This window comes from Aegilops tauschii, chromosome 7 (assembly GCF_002575655.3).
Source record: "Aegilops tauschii subsp. strangulata cultivar AL8/78 chromosome 7, Aet v6.0, whole genome shotgun sequence".
NCBI lineage: Eukaryota > Viridiplantae > Streptophyta > Magnoliopsida > Poales > Poaceae > Aegilops > Aegilops tauschii.
In genome coordinates, this window is record NC_053041.3 from 648,735,276 (window position 1) to 648,758,844 (window position 23,569).

The following is a 23,569-nucleotide window of genomic DNA, read 5'->3' on the forward strand; positions in this document are numbered from 1 at the left end:
ATCGGCACCACCAAAGAGGTTGTACACTAATCGCCGCATTTTCTTCTTGATTCGATCTCACGGTGCTGCCAGCGCTCGGTCCCGAGCCGACACGGCGCAGTTCCATCCACGGCGGCGTCGCCGGCCACTTCCTCCACGGCGTCGCTCCCTCGGCGGCGACGTCCACATCAGTAGGAGCTGCTGCTGCTTTAGCTCTCGCTCGCGCTGTTGCTCTGCTCTTGCTCTCGGTCCCCTGCCTGGTCTGCTCTTGCTATTGCTCTTGTTCGCGCAGCTGCTCTCGCTCTTGCTCTTGCTTGTGATGCTGCTCCGATTTAGCTACACTTCAATTGACTGAATCGACTTTTGGGTCAGTCGATTTTCAGGGGGTGGGGGGGGCTCCCCGGGGTGAAGGAAGAACCAGCCGCAGCGGGGACGGGGGCTCGCCGGAGAGGTACCCCACTATCTATATTAGGGTTCAGGATGGGGGCGGTGGTCGCCGGCGGTGGCGGGGCGTTGGCGGGGCGGTGGCATGGGGATCGCTGGAGAAAAAGCTCGGCACGGGGGGGGCCTAGAGGGATGGCCGGGGCGGCGGCGGACCGGCGGTGGGGAGTGCTTTCGGGGCGGGCGGGGCGGCACACCGCCAGCCGCGGGCGGCGAGGGGCTGCTGTTTGGCCGGTGGTGGCTGGCGGCTCAGGGGGGTGGAGGTTGAAGATGAACCGCAGGCCCTTGATTTCGTATCCAATGGCTACAAAATCGACTGACCAGAGATGAAAAAGTCAGTCGACCGACGTGTAGCCTCACCTTGCTAGTGCGTTCAGTTTCGACAGCAAAATTCAATTTCGACAGCAAAATTCAGTTTCCACAGTTAAGTTCAGTTTCGACAGTTAAGTTCAGTTTCGACAGTTAAATTCAGTTTTGACAGTTAAGTTCAGAGATGAGCGGCTGATGTATTTTACATCTAGCACTTTGTGGTTATGTATTTTACGTCATGTATTGGAGATGCTATTAGAATTCCACTCAGGTTAACGTTGTTCGTTGTCTCTCTTGTCCTGCTTCAGCCTCGGTGTCGTACAACTCACCGGAGCTGCTCCAACGACGAAACCCTCCATCACAGCGGAGCAGTACCTCGGGCTCCATCTCCAGACGCCTAAGATCTTCTTCCCCTCCTCCGACAGCCAAGTCAGCCGGAGCATCCTCACCGGCCAACCCAATCACGCTGAGATCGACATGGCTTCGCCAAAGAGGTTGTACACTTGTTGCATCTCTTTTTTACTCTACATGTTATATATATTTTCCACTGAGCACTTGTAGTAACGGGAAATACGATTATTTTATCCTACTATATGACAAGCAGTGACGTACCAGGCAACTTAGCTATCCGTGATGGACTCTCTTGAACGCCATCATTATTTATCTCTGCGCGTTTGAGCTGTGCATTTGTCGATGGGCCTGGGAGTTGAGCTATTATGGCAGTGGCCTGGGTCCAAAGTAATAGAAGTAGCACAAAAACATTTTTTTAGTGTAGGATTTTCCTTGCTCAAGCCTGCCTACTAGAATCGCCAGTGCTTGAAAGGAAAAGTGAATGAAAAACATCGGAATTGGAAAGTTTCCTATGGTACTACTTTTCATGAATTTGGTGCAAAGGAATGGAGCAAAGGAAAACTGTAGGATTTGTTCCTTTAGTGTCTCCTTGAAAGAAAAACCGTAGGAATTCTAATTTCCACTTCTCCTCATTTTCATATTCCTATTCATCAAGCACAAGACTAAGAGATAGTAGCATAATAGAATTATAACTGTACATTTTCTTGTGGTTTGACTTAATCTCACCATGCTTTTTTGCATCCTGTGATCTTCCAATTGTTGTGAATCAAACACCCAGATTGGCAGAAATCCTGTGTTTTTAAATTCTCTGTTTTGCACGTGCATTCCTATCCTATTCCTGTCTATTTCATATCCCTGCATTGATAGAATCCTCAAATTCAAACAAGCCCTTACTCAATTACTTCTGTTACAGATATGTGTCAAAGAAAACCTTGTGTGGTTTGTCCTGCTCCTGCGGCGCTGTGTTCCACCCCAGCTCAGCTGCTACAACGATGGAAGGGTTCACCACAGCAGGGATCCGCTCTCCAGACTGTCTTTCGCCGCCTCAGATCTTCTTCCCCGCCGCTAGCAGCCACGGCAACTGCATTACCATCATCAACTGAGCAGATGACCTTGAGGACTACATGGGTCCGCAAGAGAGGTCGCACTCTTCCGTGTCTGCTTACGTTATGCGTCGCTTAATATGATGACATGCTACATTATCGTCGTGTTCACCTATTAGACTCCGAGTCAGGTCCAAACTAATGCTGAAACTTGAGTTTTTAAATGGTTGTGGGGTACATATTGGGGCAGCAATCAATACTATCTGTCTACTATCTGGTTAATCTCCGGTGTCTACTATGAGTTTCATGTTGGGTGCAAACAAACATTAAAGGAGCCATTATCTGTATTTTTTAACTAAAGCTATTATCTGCCTACTATCATTGGTTTTGGGTCTATCCACAGTTTGCTACCATCACTCTGGATTTGTGCATGCACTCCTTACATAATCTCACTATGTTTTATTCCTATGCATGCCAGTTATTGCACACAATGGAACTGATCATGTAGAGCAAAAGAGACGAGCCTTGCGTGGCAATAAAATTTCATGCAGACGTCGTTCCATGGTGGGTGCAAAGGCAGCCCCCCTCCACCTATTTCGGATCGTAATCAAGAGGAAGATAACTGTTCTGAGGGGGATTCGGAAGGAGAAGACCACTCCTATTTACCCCATGAGGTCTTCGCTCTAACTTGGCATGCTGATGTTGGTAATATCATGCATATGGTGCCTTGCATTGCTTACTGTATACATTAAAGATGTCATCTACTTAGTTTAGACATGCTTTGTGTCAATGCCATCTGTTTAGTTTCTTTATCCTATATGTGAATCATGCAATTCCATCTTGTCTAGCTAGGCATCATATATGTGAATTTTGCAATGCCACCCTGGTTAGCCAGTCATCTTATATGTGAATTATATCATGCCATCATTTTTTTATTACGTGTTAAATTTGTCAACAATTTTAGTACATCCAATTACTCTTCCTGTGCATCAGCCATTCGGCACGATCATGGAAAAATCTGGAGTGGAAACAAGGTCTTAAGAGCAGACAATGCTATCTGACGATGCGCATGTCTTGCTGGTTACCGATAGCTCCTCAGAGGAGGATTCAGAGACAGATGACCAGTCATATTTCCCCCCCGAGGTGCATGCCCTAACTTGGCAGGGTTATGTCGCTCATATCGTGCGTATGGTATCTTGCATTGCTATGTCATTTGCTTAGTTTAGACATGCTTTGTGTGAATGCCACTTGTTTAGTGTATAATTACCATATATGTGAATTATGCAATGCCATCTTGTTGCAAGATATTATATATGTGAATTATGCAATGTTATCTTGTTGCGAGGCATTATGTATGTGAATTATGCAATGCCATGCTGTTTAGGCAAGCGTCATATATGTGAATTATATCATGCTGTCCTTTTTTTGTATTTCTCATTGCTTTTGTCGACAATGTTTGTATATTCAACTACTCTTCCCGTGCATCAGCCATTTGAATTGGTGATGGAGAAATCTGGAGTGAAAACAAGGTCTTCAGAGCAGACAATGCTACCTGCTGAAGCAGATATCTTGCTGGTTACAGATAGCTCTTCAGAGGAGGATTTAGAGGCAGTTGACCAGTCCTATTATCCCCTTGAGGTGTATGCTCAAACTTGGCAGGGTTATATTACTCATATAATGCATATGTTGTATTGCAATGCTTAGTTTTTACATCATATACACAATATTGAATGCCATCTCCTTAGTTGACACATCATATATGCGATTGCCCTATGCTCACTTCCTTAGTATATAAATCATATATTTGAATTATGTCATGCCATGATGTTTACATAGACAGCATGTATCTGAATTATGGCATGCCAACCCATTTTCTAAAGACAGAATATAGTTATATCATCTCATCCTGTTTACATAGTCATCATATTTCAAATTATGTCATTCTATCCGTGAATTATATCATGCCATCATGTTTCCATCGACGGCATGTTTGTGATTTATGGCATGCCAACCACTTTAATAGACACATCGTATAGTTATATCATGTCATCATGTTTACATAGTCATAATATTTTGAAGTATGTCATTCTATCCTATTTAGTTAGCCATCATATATGTGAAATTATGTCCTGCTATTCTGCTTGCTTAGACAACATAAATGTGAATTATTTCATGCCCTGTTTTCTTCCCTACTATCCATTTGCACCCGTCTATCTTACAATGTCTGTACATTCAATTACTTTTCTTTTTTATCAGCCATTTCAATTGGAGGGAGTGATGGCAGTATCTGTGGGAAAAAACACGGTCTTCAGAAAAGATCGTGCTACCTGTCGATGCAGATAGAACCACGGTTGTACTTGCCCAAGAACCAGCCCCACCACACATAACCCACACTCATGCATATTGTACCCCTACCCAGTTGGACAGAGAACCAGCTACACCCCTTCTAACCCCAACCCCAGCAGATAGACACCCAGTTCCCGTTGACACAGCACCGTCTCCACCACAGAGCACCCAAACACGAGCAGTTAGTAAGGCAACTGCAGTGCCCAAATCACGAGGACCACCACTCCGAACCCGAAGTCAACGCTTAAAGCAGAAGAAGAATTGTTCTCAGGTCAGGTTCCGTAGCTATGGTTCATACTACTTTGCTCTTGCATCACTGTATTTACTGATACCAACTAATTTCAAATTTGAAGGATGCAATTGAAACTCCAATGGCGCAACAGGTATGTTTTAAACCTGTTTCTTCAACGTGTTTGGCTGTTTGCTGTTGTAACTTGCTCTATGTTGATTTCAGTTTCAATTGAATAAACAGTTATGTTCTCATGCCATGCACATTACAAGTGTTGTTATTGCTGTGTAGTTTCCCACACTTATATTCTGTCGATGCTGCTTTGTCTTAAATAGATATGATTCAAACTGTATCTATCTTGATTTGGCAACATAAACTAGAATGATATAGACCATACAGTGACCATACTACATAGATATATGTTTGTTTCATGTTGTTATCCTGTCCACCTTACTACTGAACTGGTTTACCAAAATGAGTTTCATATACTACATTGTAAACCTGACATGTGTTTGTTTGTTTCTCTTTTAGAATGCGGATAAAATATTGGAGAAGAGTACCCTATTATGCAATGGTAAAGGAAGTAATGCAGATAAGGTTCAAGATAGTGAGACATCCCTGTTGGTCTCCAAGAAAGCTGATAAAAACTATATTGAAGACACTGAGACACCCCCAAAGTCATGTCTTGATGTAGTGTTTGAGTTACTGGCTACCACTGCTGGCACCAGCTCATCGAACTCGTTGCCTGAATCAGTTCGGCTTCTTGAGTCTCAACTTCAAGTTGAAAGACATCGATCAGATGTTATGCGACAGGAAGCCGAAGGACTGAGGAAGTCCCTCCAGAATTCAGATGCATACTTTCTGGTGCAACAGCAAGCGCTGGAGGACTTAAGCGCCAAACAAGAGAAAGTTAATAAGCTTGCTAAGCATCTTGCCAGCATTATGGGTACCCAGGATATTGTTTCTTGAGCTCTTCTGAAGTAGTTTCAGTTCTGGACTTGTTTTGCTGCGGCGTTTATATGCTGCTGTGTTCCCTATATTTGCACTGGTGGCGAACTTTGATGCCGAGTGGATGTAATATGTGTAATAGCCGTGATAGCCTAGTGTAAGTTGCTTGCTTATTTATTTCCTTGTTGTCTTGTTTATTTGTTTGCTTGTAGTCAGTGCAGTTATTTTTCTGCGGTTTGCTAGTGGCTGCAATAACCTATTTTTTAAAACTAGGCGACAATAACCATGGGCTAATATTTACTGTAGTGACACTGGGCCTCCTACGGGCCGTAGAAACAGTGGGCCTTCTACGGGCCGTATAAACAATGGGCCTTCTACGGGCCGTAGAAACAGTGGGCCTTCTACGGGCCGTAGAAACAATGGGCCTTCTACGGGCCGTATCATCAATGGGCCTTATACCGGCCGTATGATCGATTGGCCAAACATGGGCCAAACAGACCGCATTCTGGCTGTAAACGGGCTAGAGTTGGAATCGTCCGTTCATGGGCCGACCATAATGGGCCATCGTTAATAGGCCGTACTTGATGACGCTATGAAAACGGCCCAACGTATTAACGGACCACAAACGGGCCGACTGTAACGACGGGCTGAATTTGGCCCACAAGCAGAAAATGACAGTAACGGGCCGTAAGTAAACGAATGCTGGAAAATAGCCCAAGAATAAATGGGCTCTGAGAAGGCCGAAAGATAACATGGGCTGGAAACAGCCCAACGGAATAACGGGCCGTTAATGGGTATAAAGTGATACACTGTTTATTACGGGCCAGTTTCACCACGGGCCGTTAATGGGTGTAAAGTAATACACTGTTCATTACGGGCCAGTTTCAGCACGGGCCGTTAATAGGCCAAGAGTTACATAGGGCCTCATATGGGCCGAAAGACGTCATGCGCCATACATGGGCCAGAAGTGAAAACGGGATGGAATCATATTGGATGGCCCAGATGACGCTACTGGGCCTAATTCAAATAGGGCGTAACGGGCCTTGGGTTAGCGGGCTGTAAATGGGCTATATGCGAACAGGCTGTTAACAGGCTTTCCATGGGCCGGCCCGCCAGCTTTTGACCAAGTCAAACGGGCCGGCCTTTTCACAGGAATGGGCCACTGTTGGGCCGTGCCACGTGTCGACGTATCATAGGCGCCTTCTGTCCAATGAGTGGATGACATCTGTCCCAGCGATGAGCCGACACGTGTTTCCTCCAGCCAATGATGATTTTACACATGGAAAATCCCCATTGGTCGGGGCTGTTAACGGGTTATCGGATCCAAAACCCGACCCGATAGCTTAATGGCGTTCCATTATGGTGGATGCCACGTGTCGGTCACCCTTGACGAAAGCACTTCTGTGACGCGCGATTTATCGTCATGGAAGTGGACACTTTCGTGATGATAATTTTGGCAATGTCATGGAACACTTCTACGACAGCACAGGTATGACTATCTTAATTCCGTCATAAACTTGTCATGGATGTACATGCATGACAAAAAACGCAACCTACTGTGACAAACATGTATCATCACTGAAGTGTATTTTTTTTGTAGTGTTATTGGGATCATATGCAATTCCTTAGCCGGCACATGAGCCTGTCTGGAAATTTTTGGCAATCCATCACACTTGCTAACGATGTCCTCTGCATCAGCATGAGCCGTTAACCAATAAAACCCATGACGAAAAGCTTTAGCCACCAAAGATTTTTTAACCGGCATGATGACCACAATCGCCTTCATGAATCTCTCGTAAAATTTCACGACCCTCCTCAGGAGAGACACAACGTTGGAATACGCCTGTCACACTAGAGTGGTGTAAGTCTCCGTCGATGAGAGTTGTAGACTTAGACCTCCTGGTTATTTTCCTTGCCAAAGCTTCATCCTCGGGTAACTCGCCCCGGGTCATATGAGCCAGATAAGACAAAGTCCAATCTGGAGTATCATGAAGAGCCGCCCAACTGCGCCTCTGGGTCAGGGACATCAAGGTCTTCTTCAGACGGTAACTTGATGGAAGTATTGTGTCATACATCAAGGAACACATTAGGAAGCACCGGCTTACGTTGAGAACCTAGCCGGGACAATGCATCAGCCGCCTCGTTCTTCCGTCGATCAAGGTGATCCACCTGATAACCCTTAAAGTGACCTGCAATATTAACAACCGCCCGGTGATAAGCCGCCATGAGCGGGTCTTTAGATTCCCACTTGCCTGAGACTTGCTGAGCCACAAGGTCTGAGTTGCCCACGCACCTGACCCGGCTTAAATTCATCTCTTTAGCCATACGAAGGCCATGGAGTAAAGCTTCATACTCAGCTGCATTGTTAGTACAAGGAAACATTAACCTTAAAACATAACAAAATTTGTCACCTCGTGGGGAAGTCAAAATAACCCCAGCCCCCGAGACTTCTAACTGCTTGGACCCATCAAAGTGGATTGTCCAATATGTGTTGTCAAGCTTCTCTTCAGGTGTCTGCAACTCTGTCGTATCATTGATGAAATCCCCCAAAGCTTGAGACTTGAAAGATGTCCTAGGAACATACTTCAAATTAGGAGGTCCCATTTCAATTGCCCACTTAGCAACCCCGCCAGTAGCTTCTCTGTTTTGAATGATATACCCCAAAGGAGCAGAACTGACTATTGTAATGGGATGTCCAAGGAAATAATGTTTCAACTTGCGACTCGCCATGAACACCCCAAACACCAGCTTCTGCCAGTGTGGGTATCTTTGCTTGGATTCAGCCAAAACCTCACTGACATAATAAGCCGGCCGCTGAACAAGGTACTCCTTTCCTGCCTCCTTGCATTCCACGACAACTGCCACACTGACCGCCTTGTTATTAGCGGCCACGTATAGGAGCAAAGGCTCTTTGTTGATGGGAGCAGCTAAGACAGGTGGCTCAACCAACTGCTTCTTAAGATCCTCAAATGCTTGATTAGCAGCATCGCTCCAGACAAAATTATCTGTCTTCTTCTTCATCTGGTATAAAGGAATTGCCTTCTCTCCCAGGCGACTTATAAACCGGCTCAAAGCTGCGATGCGACCAGCCAAATGATGGACGTCATTGACACACGCCGGCTTAGAAGGTGAAGTGATGGCCTTTATCTTCTCCGGGTTAGTTTCAATGCCCCGCTCTGAGACCAGGAACCCAACAGTTTACCTGCAGGTACACCAAATACATACTTGGCCGTGTTAAGCATCATTTTATAAACCCGGAGATTGTAAAAAGTTTCCCTCAAGTCATCCAGGAGAGTCTCCTTCTTCCTAGATTTAACCACAATATCATCCACATAAGCATGAACATTACACCCAATTTGACTGTGAAGACAATTCTGAACACAACGCTGATAAGTCGCCTAAGCACTCTTGAGACCAAAAGGCATAGAAACATAGCATAAAGCTCCAAAGGGTGTAATGAAAGACGTATTCTCTTGATCCTTAACTGCCATCTTGATCTGATGATACCCAGAATAAGCATCCAGGAAACATAAACTCTCACAACCCGCCGTGGCATCAATAATCTGGTCGATGCGAGGGAGAGCAAATGGATCAGCTGGACAAGCCTTGTTAAGATCTGTGTAATCAACACACATACGCCAAGTGCCATTCTTCTTCAGTGCAAGCACAGGGTTAGCCAACCACTCAGGGTGAAAAACGTCGACGATAAACCCAGCCGCTAAGAGCCGGGCTACCTCTTCTCCAATAGCTCTACGTCGCTCTTCATTGAAACGACGAAGGAACTGCTTGACCGGCTTAAACTTACGATCCACATTAAGAGTGTGCTCAGCGAATTCCCTTGGTACACCCGGCATGTTAGAAGGTTTCCATGCAAAAATGTCCCGATTCTCACGGGTGAACTCGATGAGCGCGCTTTCCTATTTAGGATCCATGTTAGCCCCCACTGTGAACTGCTGAGATGAGTCGCCAGGGACAAAATCAACCTGTTTAGTATCATCAGCGGACTTAAACTTTAACAAAGGGTCTTGCTCAGTGGTGGGATTCTTCAAAGGGGTCATATCAGCCAGGTCAACATTATCCTTGTAAAACTTAAGCTCCTCGGTAGCACAAGCCGACTCTGCATAAGCTGCGTCTCCTTCCTCACATTCCAGGGTGACCTTCCGATCACCATGGACCGTAACCGTGCCCTTTCGCCCCGGCATTTTGAGCTGTAAATAGACATAGCAAAGGCGAGTCATGAACTTAGCATAAGCCGACCGTACAAACAAAGAATGATATGGACTCTTGATTTTGACCACTTCAAACCACAACATCTCTGCTCTGTAATCATAATCATCACCAAAGGCCACTTCCAAGGCGATCTTTCCCACAGGATACACCGACTTACCAGGAACCACAACATGGAAGACTGTGGAAGACGGCTTAAGATCCTTGTTAGTTAAATTCATCTGGAAAAATGTGTCATATTATAGGATGTTGATACTGCTGCCACTGTCCATAAGAACCTTAATGAATTTATAACCCCCAACCTAAGGGGCTACCACCAGTGCCAGCTGAACCGGATTCTCGCCCCAGGGCGGGTGATCCTCCCGACTCCATGTGATTGGATGTTCTGACCACTACAAATATTGAGGCACCGCCGGCTCAATAGTATTGACCGCACGCTTATGAACTTTCTGATCCCGTTTGCAAAGACTTGTGGTGAAAACATGATACTGGCAACCATTGAGCTGCTTTGGATTACTCTGATATCCAGACTGATTCCCTTGCTGATGGTTACCATGACCAGCCTGTTGATTATAACCACCCTGGTTACCTTGATCTTGATAGCCAGAGTTTGAGCTGCCGCCACTGAAGCCGGGTCCTTGTGAGCCGGATCCTGACCCACCGGGCGGCCCATTATTATTACCATGATTCTAATTGAGCCCATCATTCCTGAACTCCTGCATAATCCAACAATCCTTCCAAGCATGAGTGGATGGCTTGTCAGGCAAACTGTGCTTTGGACACGGGTCGTTAAGCACTGCCTCTAGATTAAAAGGTTTTCCCTTGTCATACGGCGGCTTACCATTACCATTGCGGCGCTGGCCCTTATACCCAGTGTTGGTGTTAGCTACCAAATCCGACCCGCCATCGGGGTGTCTTCGCTTACCACCATCGCCCTAGTTGTTGCCATTGTTTCCTGCCACATTCGGCTGCTGACCCTTACCACTGCCACTCTTCTTACCCTTGTTCGATTTCTCAGCATCAGACCCGAGGTCCTTTGTAGTATCGGAGTCGGCGTATTTAATGGGATCCGCCATGAGCTCACCCGTATCATTACAATGATGCTTAAGCCACCCAAGCTTCTATTTAAGGGGGGTAAAGTGACAGTTCTTCTCCAAAACCAGAACCGCTTGACCTGCCGCAATACTATCCGATGAGTGAATAATAGCAGAGACCCGCTAGACCCAATGATGGGCTGACTCATCCTCACGGTGCACTCAGTTATCCAGATCAATAATCGTCACAGGCTCCTTGCATGTCCCTTGAAATTTCTTAATGAACCGCGACTTTAGCTCTACCCATGAATTGATGGAATTAGGAGGCAATCGTTTTAACCATGTTCGAGCTGGCCCATCCAACATCATAGCTGATGTCGCTTGAAGCTACGTAGGTATTTCCCCAGAGAGGAAGGGATGATGCACCACAGCGGCGGTAGGTATTTCCCTCAGATATGAAACCAAGGTTATCGAACCAGTAGGCGAACCAAGCAACACAACGTAAACAACTCCTACACACAAAGAACAAATACTCGTAACCCGACGTGTTAAAGGGGTTGTCAATCCCTTTCGGGGTGCGGCGCCTCAAGATAGGCAAAAAGGACGTGAGGAAATTGTAGTACATTGATAGATCGAACACCAAACAAAATAAATAAGAATAAATTGCAGCAAGGTATTTTTTATTTTTTGGTTTAATAGATCTGAAAATAAACGCAAGGAAAAAGTAGATCGCAAGGCAAATGTATGAGAAAGAAGACCCGGGGGACGTAGGTTTCACTAGTGGCTTCTCTCGAGAAAAATAGCAAACGATGGGTAAACAAATAACTGTTGGGCAATTGATAGAACTTCAAATAATTATGACGATATCCAGGCAATGATCATTACATAGGCATCACGTCCAAGATTAGTAGACCGATTCCTGCCTGCATCTACTACTATTACTCCACACATCGACCGCTATCCTGCATGCATCTAGTGTATTAAGTTCATGGAAAAACGGAGTAATGCAATAAGAACGATGACATGATATAGACAAGATCCGTTTATCTATTTCGTAGATATAGATCCCATCTTTTTATCCTTAGTAGCAACGGTACATACGTGTCGGTTCCCTTTCTGTCACTGGGATCAAGCACCATAAGATCGAACCCACTACCGGGCACCTCTTCCCATTGCAAGATAAATAGATCAAGTTGGCCAAACAAAACCCAAATATCGGAGAAGAAATACGAGGCTATAAGAGATCATGCATATAAGAGATCAAAGAAACTCAAAAAACTTTCATGTATATAAAAAGATATAACTAATCATAAACTCAAAGTTCATCAGATCCCAACAAACACACCGCAAAAAGAGTTACATCATATGGATCTCCAAAAGACCATTGTATTGAGAATTCAGCGAGAGAGAGAGAGAGAGAGAGAGAGAGAGAGAGAGCCATCTAGCTACTAACTACGGACCCGAAGGTCTACAAAGAACTACTCACGCATCATCGGAGAGGCACCAATGGAAGGGGTGAATGTTGGGGAACGTAGTAATTTCAAAAAAATTCCTACGCACACGCAAGATCATGGTGATGCATAGCAACGAGAGGGGAGAGTGTTGTCCACGTACCCTCGTAGACCGACAGCGGAAGCGTTATCACAACGCGGTTGATGTAGTCGTACGTCTTCACGATCCGACCGATCAAGTACCGAACGTACGGCACCTCCAAGTTCTACACACGTTCAGCTCGATGACGTCCCTCGAACTCCGATCCAGCCGAGTGTTGAGGGAGAGTTTCGTCAGCACGACGGCCTGGTGACGATGATGATGTTCCACCGACGCAGGGCTTCGCCTAAGCTCCGCAACGGTATTATCGAGGTGTAATATGGTGGAGGGGGGCACCGCACACGGCTAAAATATCGTATATCAAGTGTGTATAGAGGTGCCCCCTGCCCCCGTATATAAAGGAGCAAGGGGGAGGCCGGCTGCCCTAGGCGCGCCAAGGAGAGAGGGGGAGTCCTCCTCCTAGTAGGAGTAGGACTCCCCTTTCCTAGTCCTACTAGGAAAAGAGGGGGGAAGGAAAGAGAGGGAGAGGGAGAGGGAAAGGGGGTTGCGCCCCCCTCTCCTAGTCCAACTAGGACTCCTCCTGGGAGGGGGCGCACCACCTCCTGGCTGCTGCCCTCTCTCTCCCCTCAAGGCCCACTAAGGCCCAATACTTCCCCGGGGGGTTCCGGTAACCCTCCGGCACTCCGGTATCCGAAACTTCTCCGGAACACTTCCGGTGTCCGAATATAGTCGTCCAATATATCAATCTTTATGTCTCGACCATTTCGAGACTCCTCGTCATGTCCGTGATCACATCCAGGACTCCGAACAACCTTCGGTACATCAAAACATATAAACTCATAATATAACTGTCATCGTAACTTTAAGCGTGCGGACCCTTTGGGTTCGAGAACTATGTAGACATGACCAAGACACCTCTCCGGTCAATAACCAATAGCGGGACCTGGATGCCCATATTGGCTCCCACATATTCTACGAAGATCTTTATCGGTCTGACCGCATAACAACATACGTTGTTCCCTTTGTCATCGGTATGTTACTTGCCCGAGATTCGATCGTCGGTATCTCAATACCTAGTTCAATCTCGTTACCGGCAAGTCTATTTACTCGTTCCGTAATACATCATCCCGCAACTAACTCATTAGTCACAATGCTTGCAAGGCTTATAGTGATGTGCATTACCGAGTGGGCCCAGAGATACCTCTCCGACAATCGGAGTGACAAATCCTAATCTCGAAATACGCCAACCTAACAAGTACCTTTGGAGACACCTGTAGAGCACCTTTATAATCACCCATTTACGTTGTGACGTTTGGTAGCACACAAAGTGTTCCTCCGGTAAACGGGAGTTGCATAATCTCATAGTCATAGGAACATGTATAAGTCATGAAGAAAGCAATAGCAACATACTAAACGATCGGGTGCTAAGCTAACGTAATGGGTCATGTCAATCACGTCATTCTCCTAATGAGGTGATCCCGTTAATCAAATGAAAACTCATGTCTATGGCTAGGAAACATAACCATCTTTGATTAACGAGCTAGTCAAGTAGAGGCATACTAGTGACACTCTGTTTGTCTATGTATTCACACATGTATTATGTTTCCGGTTAATACAATTCTAGCATGAATAATAAACATTTATCATGATATAAGGAAATATATAATACTTTATTATTGCCTCTAGGGCATATTTCCTTCAGTGAACCCCTCCGTGATGGTGTCTAGATTGGATCTGGTGGTTCTAGACTCTGCGGCGGCTGGATGAATATTTCGTCGACTCCCCTAGGGTTTCTGGAATATTGGGGTATTTATAGAGCAAAGAGGTGGTCCGGGGGGCACCCGAGGTGGGCACAACCCACCAGGGCGCGCCTGGGCCTCCTGGCGCGCCCTGGTGGGTTGTCCCCTCCTCGACACTCCCCCAGATGCAACCAGGGCCCAACATCTTCCTTCTGGTCCATAAAAAATCTCCGTAAAGTTTCGTGACATTTGGACTGCATTTGGACTCCCCCAGATGCAACCAGGGCCCAACCACGGCCCAACATGTTTTATAATCTCCGTAAAAACATGGGAAAAATAGCAACTGGCACTTGGCACTATGTCAATAGGTTAGTACCAAAAAATGATATAAAATGACTATAAAATGATTATAAAACATCCAAGATTTATAATAAAACAGCATGGAACAATCAAAAATTATAGATACGTTGGAGACGTATCAGCATCCCCAAGCTTAACTCCTGCTCGTCCTCGAGTAGGTAAGTGATAAAAACAGAATTTTTGATGTGGAGTGTTGTTTATCAAGTCATATCATATTCTTTTCTTTATAGCATAGACATTTGGACTTTTATGTGATTCAAAGCAATAGTCTAGTTTTGACATAATAATTTAGATACTCAAGCATATCAACAAGCAACCATGTTTTTCAAAATAGCAATGCTAAAACAAGTTATCCCTAGCCCACCATGCTCAAACATTGATACATTCATGAAACACACTCGAATATTAGCTACACCCAATACTTAAGTACGATCATATTGCCTCTTAGTTGGTGCTTTTATAAGAGAAGATGGAGACTCAAATTCAAAACAAAAATTGCATAAAGTAACGAAAGGCCCTTCGCGGAGGGAAGTAGGGATTTTTAGAGGTGCATAAGCTCAAAGCGAAAAAATAGAGATAAAAACATTTTGGGAGAAGTATCCATCCCACCAACGAAAACGACTTAGAGTTCCCAACACTTTCCATGCTAGATATGCCATAGGCGGTTCCCAAACAGAAAATAAAGTTTATTTCTTTTTCCACCATACCTTCACTTTCCATGGCTAACCGTATCCACGGGTGCCTTCCATACCAACACTTTCCAAGGAATTTATTATTTGACAACATAAAGTAAATTCATTTTTGCATTTCGGGACTGGGAATCACTAAAACCTTTGCCTTACTCTCGTGCAATGACAAGTGAATAAACACTCATCGTGAGAATAACACAGCCAGCATGGAAAATATTAGCCACCCGTTACCGTTCTGCGAGCGAAACAAACACACAAAAGAGAAGTTTATTTTGAAAACTAGTGATGGCACATGCAAATTTTCTTAGAACGGCAAAAGAATACCGCATATAGGTAGCTATAGTGGACTCATGTGGCCAAACTGGTTTAAAGGATTTAGGATGCACACGTAGAGGTCATACTTAGTGCAAAATGAAGGCTAGCAAAAAGATTGAGAAGCGACCAACCAAGAAACGAATAATATCATAAGCAAGCATTAAGCATAATTAACACCGAATAATGCATCACAAGTAGGATATAATTTTCATTGCATGATTATTGACTTTCGTGCATGCATAGGGAATCACAAACCTTAACACCAATATTCTTACTAGAGCACAATTACTCATCAACATAACTCACATATCACATCATCATGTCTCAAAACTATTACTAAGAATCAAGTTTATTTTGTCCAATGATCTTCATGACATTTTTTTACTTTATCCTTCTTGGATATCTATCACTTTGGGACTAATTTTCATGTGTTGCTTTTCATAAGCTCAAACAAATATAAGTGAAGATCATGAGCATAACAAATTTCTTTCTCTCAAAATAATTTAAGTGAAGCAAGAGAGAATTTCTTCAAAATTTTACTAACTCTCACATAAATCTAAGTGAAGCAAGAGAGCATTTCTTCAAAAATACTAAGCACACCGTGCTCAAAAAGATACAAGTGAAGCACTAGAGCAAGTCCTAGCTCATAAAAGATTTAAGTGAAGCACATAGAGCAATTCTAACAAGTCATGACATAATTTTGGCTCTCTCAAATAGGTGTGTCCAACAAGGATTGATGACTTAAAACACAAAATAAAACAAGCAAAGACACATATCATACAAGACGCTCCAAGCAAAACACATATCATGTGACGAATAAAAATATAGTCTCGAGTAAAATATCGATGGTCGTTATAAGAAAGAGGGGATGCCACTCAGGGGCATCCCCATGCTTATTTGGTTGTTCATTCTTGGATAATAGCTTGGGATGCCGGGGCATCCCCACGCTTAGGCTCTTCTATCCTTCTTTCATCCATCGTAAGATAACCCAAAACTTTAAAACTTCAATCACACAAAACTCAACAAAACCTTTGTGAGATCCGTTAGTAAAAGAAAACAAACCACTACTATAAGTGTTGTATCAAACCTATTCATATTTTGTTTTTGTATTATATCTACTGTATTCCAACTTTTCTATGGCAAAAACTTATCAAAGAAAACCATAGAGCCATCAAAATAAGCGAACAACACAAAGAAAACAGAATCTGTCAAAACAGAACAGTCTGTAGTAATATGGAACTTTCAAATACTGGTGACTTCTGGCAACCTTGCCAGGCCAGGATTGATCCCATGAACACCAATTCACCCTTAGACTCCAAGTTCCCCCTACTGTTTGGTATGTGCAATAAACAGCATATTACTGTTTCTGAATGGGGGGCGGTTAATACTTGTGACTTCTTTCGTAGACGCCTCCATTCTCCTTCAATGGAACAGTGGGTGGAGATGTAGGCCTCCATGACCAGATCGTGTGCGGCTTGGCTGCTAAGAAAAGCTTCACCACCAGATCGTTATATGAGTAGCTGAAAAGAAACCTTGCGGGATGTGACTTAAGATGGATCTGGATATCTAAGATACCTCTTAAGATTCAGATTTTTCTCTCGTAGCTGTTCCAGGATGCAGTCTTGACTAGAGATGTTATGAGCAGAAGGAACTGGGATGGTAATCCTAAATGCTTTGCTCGTTTTGCAAGGAAAGAGTAACATCCCAGCACCTCTTCTTTCTTTGTCGAGCGGCCAGAGTGGTGTGGCATACTGTTGGTTTAATACTTGGGACCAACCTCTGCCCAAACCATTTGTGGCAGTATTACTCATGGTGTTATGTGTTCCTGCTGGACGGGGCTAAATTCTATAAAAATTCAGGCTTGTCGTGATGTGCTAGGCAATCTGGAATTGCCGAAATTGAGCCACTTTTGAGTTTAAGCTCGCAAGGCCCCCTTTTGATGTTCTATTTTCTGATTGTGTTTTCCTTAAATACTGGGCGCGCGGGGCTGCTTAAGGATGTGGATCAGGATGGCATGGAGCGCGGAGCGAAGATGCTCGGGGATAATGCATCTACGATGATGAGGATCTGCGCAGCTACAGATAACACCACGGTGAACTGAAGCATCCCATCATCGTCATCCTAGTTTTTTTGTTTCGTCTGATGTTGCTCCTATGTGAGCGTTTGTTTACCAATGCTCGGTTGTGAGCTCCTAAACTTGCACTAGTGCAAAAAGTGCTAGCCACAACTGTTGTTAGTGGCGCCACGATTCCCAGCAACGCCAGCACTATTTTTTTCAAATAGTGGTGGTGTCAGACAAATTGGTACGACGTTGATATGAGCATACCGCTGGCGTAGAATGTTTCTAGGACGCCATAGCTATTTTCTGAGATTTTCCCCATGTGCTATCGTTTTCTATGGCGTGGCTCATTAGGCCTACGACAACACTATCCATTAGGCCCACACCAGTAAAAAAATCCGTGTCCAGTAAAACCCAGTAAGTTCGATTCACTACGAACTCATCGTTTTCACCCTTCTTCTTCGTCTCCCCCCTTCTCGACCAGCGCCGCCGCCGCCGCCCAACCACGCTGCAACTCGAAGCCGGAACTACGCGGCCGCCGCCAACTCCGACAAGGAGGTGAGATCTCCCCTCTTTCCCTCGCGAATCTTCTTTCCCTCTCAAAGCTTCTCCCTCTGTTGCCAGCAAATTTAGATATTAGCTAGTATTGTGAAATTGATTTATTAGGTAGATGATACTGGCATGGCATTGGCATTGATTTATTAGGTAGACGATATTTACTAGAAATTGATTTATTACTAATGTGATTTATTAGTACAAATTGATATATTAGGTCCTTTGCAAGATTTTTAGTGAGATACCATTTCGAATTTGGAACATAGGAGAATGGGTGTGAGTAAGTTGAATTAGTTGGGCAGGGAAACTAAAATCAAGACCATGATTTTGAATTGGAGTGGCATACTTGCATTTATAATTCAACTTAGTCTTCAATATGTGTTTTGTGTAGAATGGAGCAAGAACCACCATGTCGATTGTGCAAGTTAAGGTGCCGGACCAACCTTTCTACTGCCACGTTGTTCGGCATCTACTTCTAGCCTAGTTTTATTCCTGCAACGCTAACAAATTATATGAACCTTCTAACAGTTTTTTTGTTGCTATTTCCACTAGTGCATTGTGTGTATGTTTTTTTTTCTTACACAGATCATCCCATGCAATGTGAGATTGGCATTCAATGAGCTCACCAGAGACACCGTGACTTTCGACGCTCGTGGGGGGCCATACACTATGGAGGTCGAGAAGGGGCGAATGATAACCCACAGGTTGGAGGAGATGAATGGGATCTTTTCATCGCCCGCACGGGTCTTAGTGGGGGTGAAATTTATCAGCTTTTCCTTTAGAGGAGAAAGTCCCAGGCTTTCTGTTCTCTATTTGAATTTAATTGCCGATACTGATGAGGAGGATTCAGATGATGATGAGGACCCGCTTAATGAAGCCCTCTATGCCCAAAGACTGAGGCTGAGCGATGAGGAATCGGGCAACCTCTGGGACATACTTCCGCCACGTGAAGACTACGTTGGGACGCCATTCGTGACCCGCCTCACAAGGACGAATATTAAACAGCATCTCATGGTATGTTACTTAGTGTAGTAATTAATTAGATGATATATATTCATGCTTAATTAGTGTAGTAGTTGGATGATATGCTTGTTGTAGTAATGTGATGATATATATGCTTAGTGTAAAAATTGTTTTGTGTAGAAATGCGCATGTTGTGTAGTAATGTGTCGATATGCTTAGTGTACGTAGCTAGTAATCAGATGATATGCATGATGTTTTCCGAAAAGTGTTCCTGTCCATGTTCGCTTATTTCCGAACCTCTAGGGTCACACGCTTAACATGTACTACCTCTGTCTAGTGTCAAAAACACTCTTATATTATGGGACGGGGGATGGTAGATATAGTAATTAGGGAAATGAGAGAATGAGTACCGAAAGAGTTTCAGATGAATCCAAAAGTTTTTGGGTTTGTCCTCGAAGGGTTTCGGTATTTCCGAAAAGGTATAACATGTCCGAAAAAGTTTCAAATATGTATATTCAAAATTTTGGAAGGTTCTGGACTGGCTTAGGGAAACTTAGAAAAATATCCAAAATTTTATTTGTGGAAGAAGTCTCTCTTGGGTCTACCAAGAGAGCAACCCTAATGGGCCATATGGTCCGAAAGTGGGGCGCCCCCTATGTATGGAAAGGAGGGCGAATTGGAGAATGAGGGAGTCCTTCCCTCCTTAGTTTGTTGGAACTAGAGGAGGACACCTCCTTGATGCGCCCATCTCTCCCTCTCCACCTATATATATTTCAGGAGAGACCCCCTAGAGGCACACCAAATCCGGTTTAGTTGGTCTACTGAATTAGACTCGTACTTACACGGGCTCTAATCCCAGTCTAGTTTGTCAAATTAGATTAAAATCCTAATTAGACGGGAACGTCGCTAGGCTTTCTCTCTCTCCCTACCTCTCTCTCTAGGAATCTCAGAGCTCTTCTGCCTGGACGCTGGAGTGCTGTCGGGTTAATACTTCGGAACGCGTGGATACCTCCCTCGGAGGGGTCGTCTATTTGAGTCTTGATTGGTGGATTGTCTCGGAGTAATTCTCGCGACTGGGATCATCGCGCTTCACCAAATTCTTCACTGCTTCCGCTACTATGCTAGTTGACGAGTTTGATCGTTGCCCGCCATCTTCATAGTATTCCTTATATTAGCATGGGTTTACTGAAAGTTGTGGCGGAGATAGATTGGCTTGCATGATACGCACATCAAAGCAATGCCGATCATCTCTTAAAAAAATGAGGGAAACTTGTCAATCACGATCATACATTTATGTGTATACAAGGCAAAGTTGCCGATCGAGGGATACATTTATCTACACATGTACTCTCTCAACCCTAAAATGTAAGATGAATTATATTTTAAAAAGTCAAACTTTATACATTTAACCGATTTATTTTACAAAAATATCAACTTGTACAATTCCAAACGTATATCACTAAATTCATCAAATAAATATTTATTAGAACTTTGTAGATTAAAAAGTATTAAAGGGCATTTGGTCTAGTGGTAGGATTCTCGCTTTGGGTGCGAGAGGTCCCGAGTTCAATTCTCGGATTGCCCCGTTGGTTGTTTTTTTATTTTATTTTTACCTTTCCTCGCTAGTGTCGCCTGATCTTCGTTGGAAGCCTAGGCCAGCTTCCTTTTGACTGAGAGAAGCAACGTCTACACCACACTTACCCATGTGACTGGGATTAATCTTTGAGACTCGATCCCACACGTACAATTCACGCTTTTACTTCCTACGGAGTGAAACATCAGTATGATAAAATAAACGAGCACATGGTTTCAATAAGCACGTCGCCGACTAACGGCATTCGTGTGGATGCATGTGTTCATTTCTGAATCTCACGGTTCTTCAGGTGTACTATACAGTTACCACCATCATCAGGCAACCTAGAAAAATAGTGTGTGTACTACTGGGATGTGCAAGATGGTACCTGGTGCACATCTTGGGTAGGCTAGCTGCTGAAACTACGGCGCATGCAGGATCGTAAATTACTTTGCCTTGCCTGCTTAGGCTGTGTAGCGTACCATGTTGGGTTTTATTGATGGTGTTTATTCTATACAGCACAGAAGGTAAGCATCTTTCTTCCTTTCTTTGAGGGTTTCCTTTCATGCTGTTTACAGGAGTAATTGAGCAGTCTTCAGAGCATGATCAATTGATGCTTGAAACGGAATTACTTACTGCCACCGCCACCGATCCATTGTGCTATTTCACAATGGCATGATGGCTTTGCAAATCTCTGGGGACTATATTTTAACTACCATCTTAAATGGAAAAGGCAATGGCCTGCTACACATCCACATGAAGGCATTTTATAAGCAAACATGAAGATTTCATAAAGTACAGCAACACGCCTGAAAAGAAGGATCAGACATTTTATAAGCGAGCACTGCTCCATGAAGATTTCATAAAGTTCAGGAAGGAATGGTACAAGGGTATGTTTTGGGAGAATATGTGCAGAAGCAGAACTGCTGTGTCATTTTGCCACTTCACAAATTTCAATAGATTTTTATGGCTTAACTGCTGTGTCTTGATAACTAGTTGTGTATCCAACATTCTTCATTGACACTATCCTTGCTTGTTTCAGAGATGCATTTCTGAGCTGAAGGATAGGGTTGCTAGAGGACATGGCACTTCCCGGCTCTAAGTAATCACACGTCTAAGTTGAGTGTGATTCATCTCATCCATGAAAATAAAATGGAGGCTCCCTAAGTTGTTACTTGTTAGTATTATAATTTAGTTTTGGGACATTAGTTTTCGGACTTTGTACGTTACTATGAGTGCTTTGCGGACCTGTGATTCTCTGTTACTGTTAATCATACAACAGGAACCTGGAAGAAGACCTGGAGAGGCAGAGGTGCAGTGCAAAATGTTGGATGCAAGCCAAGCTAAGTCAAGCAGGCGGAGGAACAGAGAGCTCGTATGGAGGCTAACCGGCTTAAGGCACTGAAGATGGCGGTAGGAGGTCGGCCCGTGCATCCCAATCGCAATCTATCACTGAAACTACCACAATGTAGGCGACTGCAGGATCCTGAATCACATGGCCTTGCCTGCTTTGGCGAAGTAGCATATACCCCATTGTGTTTGTTAAGATGCAAAGAGCATCTATTTTCTCCTGATTTTTTTTTTGCGAGAAACTTTCAATCTATTCATCTTCAATCATGGTAGTACAATAAACACTAAAAATAATAAAAATTGCATCGAGATTTTGCTACAAATGTTTGTGGAAGTTGCTACTTTGGTGCTGATGGTGGTCACGGTAAATTCATGGGTGTGTTCTGGTGTATCAAGTGCTTTTCTTTTGCTCCTGTGTGCAGCCATTTGAACATGAAAGATAAAGGTTTCTGGAATCCGTGTGCATGCTCTCAACTCACTTTTGAGTACATTTATATGAAACCTGATGCTCTGAAAGTTGGTGTTTGCATGCAACAGGTTTGTATGATATCCATCTGCATGCTTCATCAACAGCCAGCCTCTAGATGTTGTTGCTTCAAATTCCTAACTGAATATATTAGGTTCTATGGAACGGAACCATCTATTTGCACACAGTACCAACAAAAACATGCATGCTCGGTGCGCAAGAAATTGGCAGCAACTATAGATAAACTAATCAGAAACATCTTAATAAAAGAAATCAACTGACTCATCCATTCATGCAGAGAAAAGCTTAGTTCTCACTTCTAGACCAAGGGACACACAGAATATATATTATATAACCAAAGTCAGCACAATTGGCCAAGCTAATCTTCCAACACAAACATCCGTACGATTCTTAGTTCTTAGAGGCTAGTGTTTGGTAAAAGCCAACATAATACGGACATATCCTGCGTACATACATACATGCATACGCTTAATACAGACATGTCAAACTACATGCTGGCAGATTTGTAGCACCATCTTGAAACTCCTCCATCCAACTACAGATGTTATGGCCCAAGCAAGACCATAGAAGCAGCTCACAAGGGAGCTCAGATCTGCACACACATATTCAGGGGATCCTTATATTCAGTTAGGATTTTGAAGCAATAACAGAAGATGCAATGGGGATCTTTCCTATTCCATTTTCCTAGGAAGGAGGCATGTCCTAAATTGCAGAGTACAATCGAGCTTAAGAACAAAGGTGCACAATCTGCTTATTGCTGCTCCCCAAGAATCCCAGATCCATCGTATTGCAGTTTGGAAGCAATATTTTAAAAAATAGCAGAACATGACATGTGAACTCTATGTTCTTGAAAACAGAACATGGTAAATAAGGAGTATTCACAAATAGAAGACTCGGGGCCTTCAAACTCAACTTACTGGTTATGCAACATTCCTTTTTTTGAACATCACCGTTCAATTGAATGGATGATGTGTAAGTGCAAAGTATAACTAAAGATGTACTATACGAATATGCCAGCATG

General features: G+C 43.9%; 1 protein-coding gene and 1 non-coding gene across 2 annotated transcripts; one reads left to right on the plus strand and one right to left on the minus strand.

Moving 5' to 3' along the window:
- Positions 1-7,713: 7,713 nt before the first annotated feature.
- LOC141027605 (uncharacterized) lies at positions 7,714-8,667 on the minus strand. The gene is made up of 2 exons (XM_073504691.1): positions 8,058-8,667; positions 7,714-7,961 (listed from the first exon to the last, which is right to left on the minus strand). The coding sequence occupies exons 1-2, from the start codon at positions 8,665-8,667 to the stop codon at positions 7,714-7,716; spliced, it is 858 nt and encodes a 285-aa protein (XP_073360792.1).
- An 11,984-nt stretch (positions 8,668-20,651) lies between these two features.
- Positions 20,652-20,723, plus strand: TRNAP-UGG (transfer RNA proline (anticodon UGG)). Its single transcript has one exon. It is a non-coding gene; the product is annotated as a tRNA-Pro (tRNA).
- Positions 20,724-23,569: the final 2,846 nt, after the last annotated feature.

Coding starts and splice junctions, on each gene's coding strand:
- LOC141027605 (XM_073504691.1), bottom strand. CDS start 8,667: ATGAAGAAGAAGACAGATAATTTTGTCTGGAGCGATGCTGCTAATCAA. Junction 7,962..8,057: donor TATTTTGACTTCCCCACGAG/GTGACAAATTTT, acceptor GTATGGCTAAAG/AGATGAATTTAAGCCGGGTC.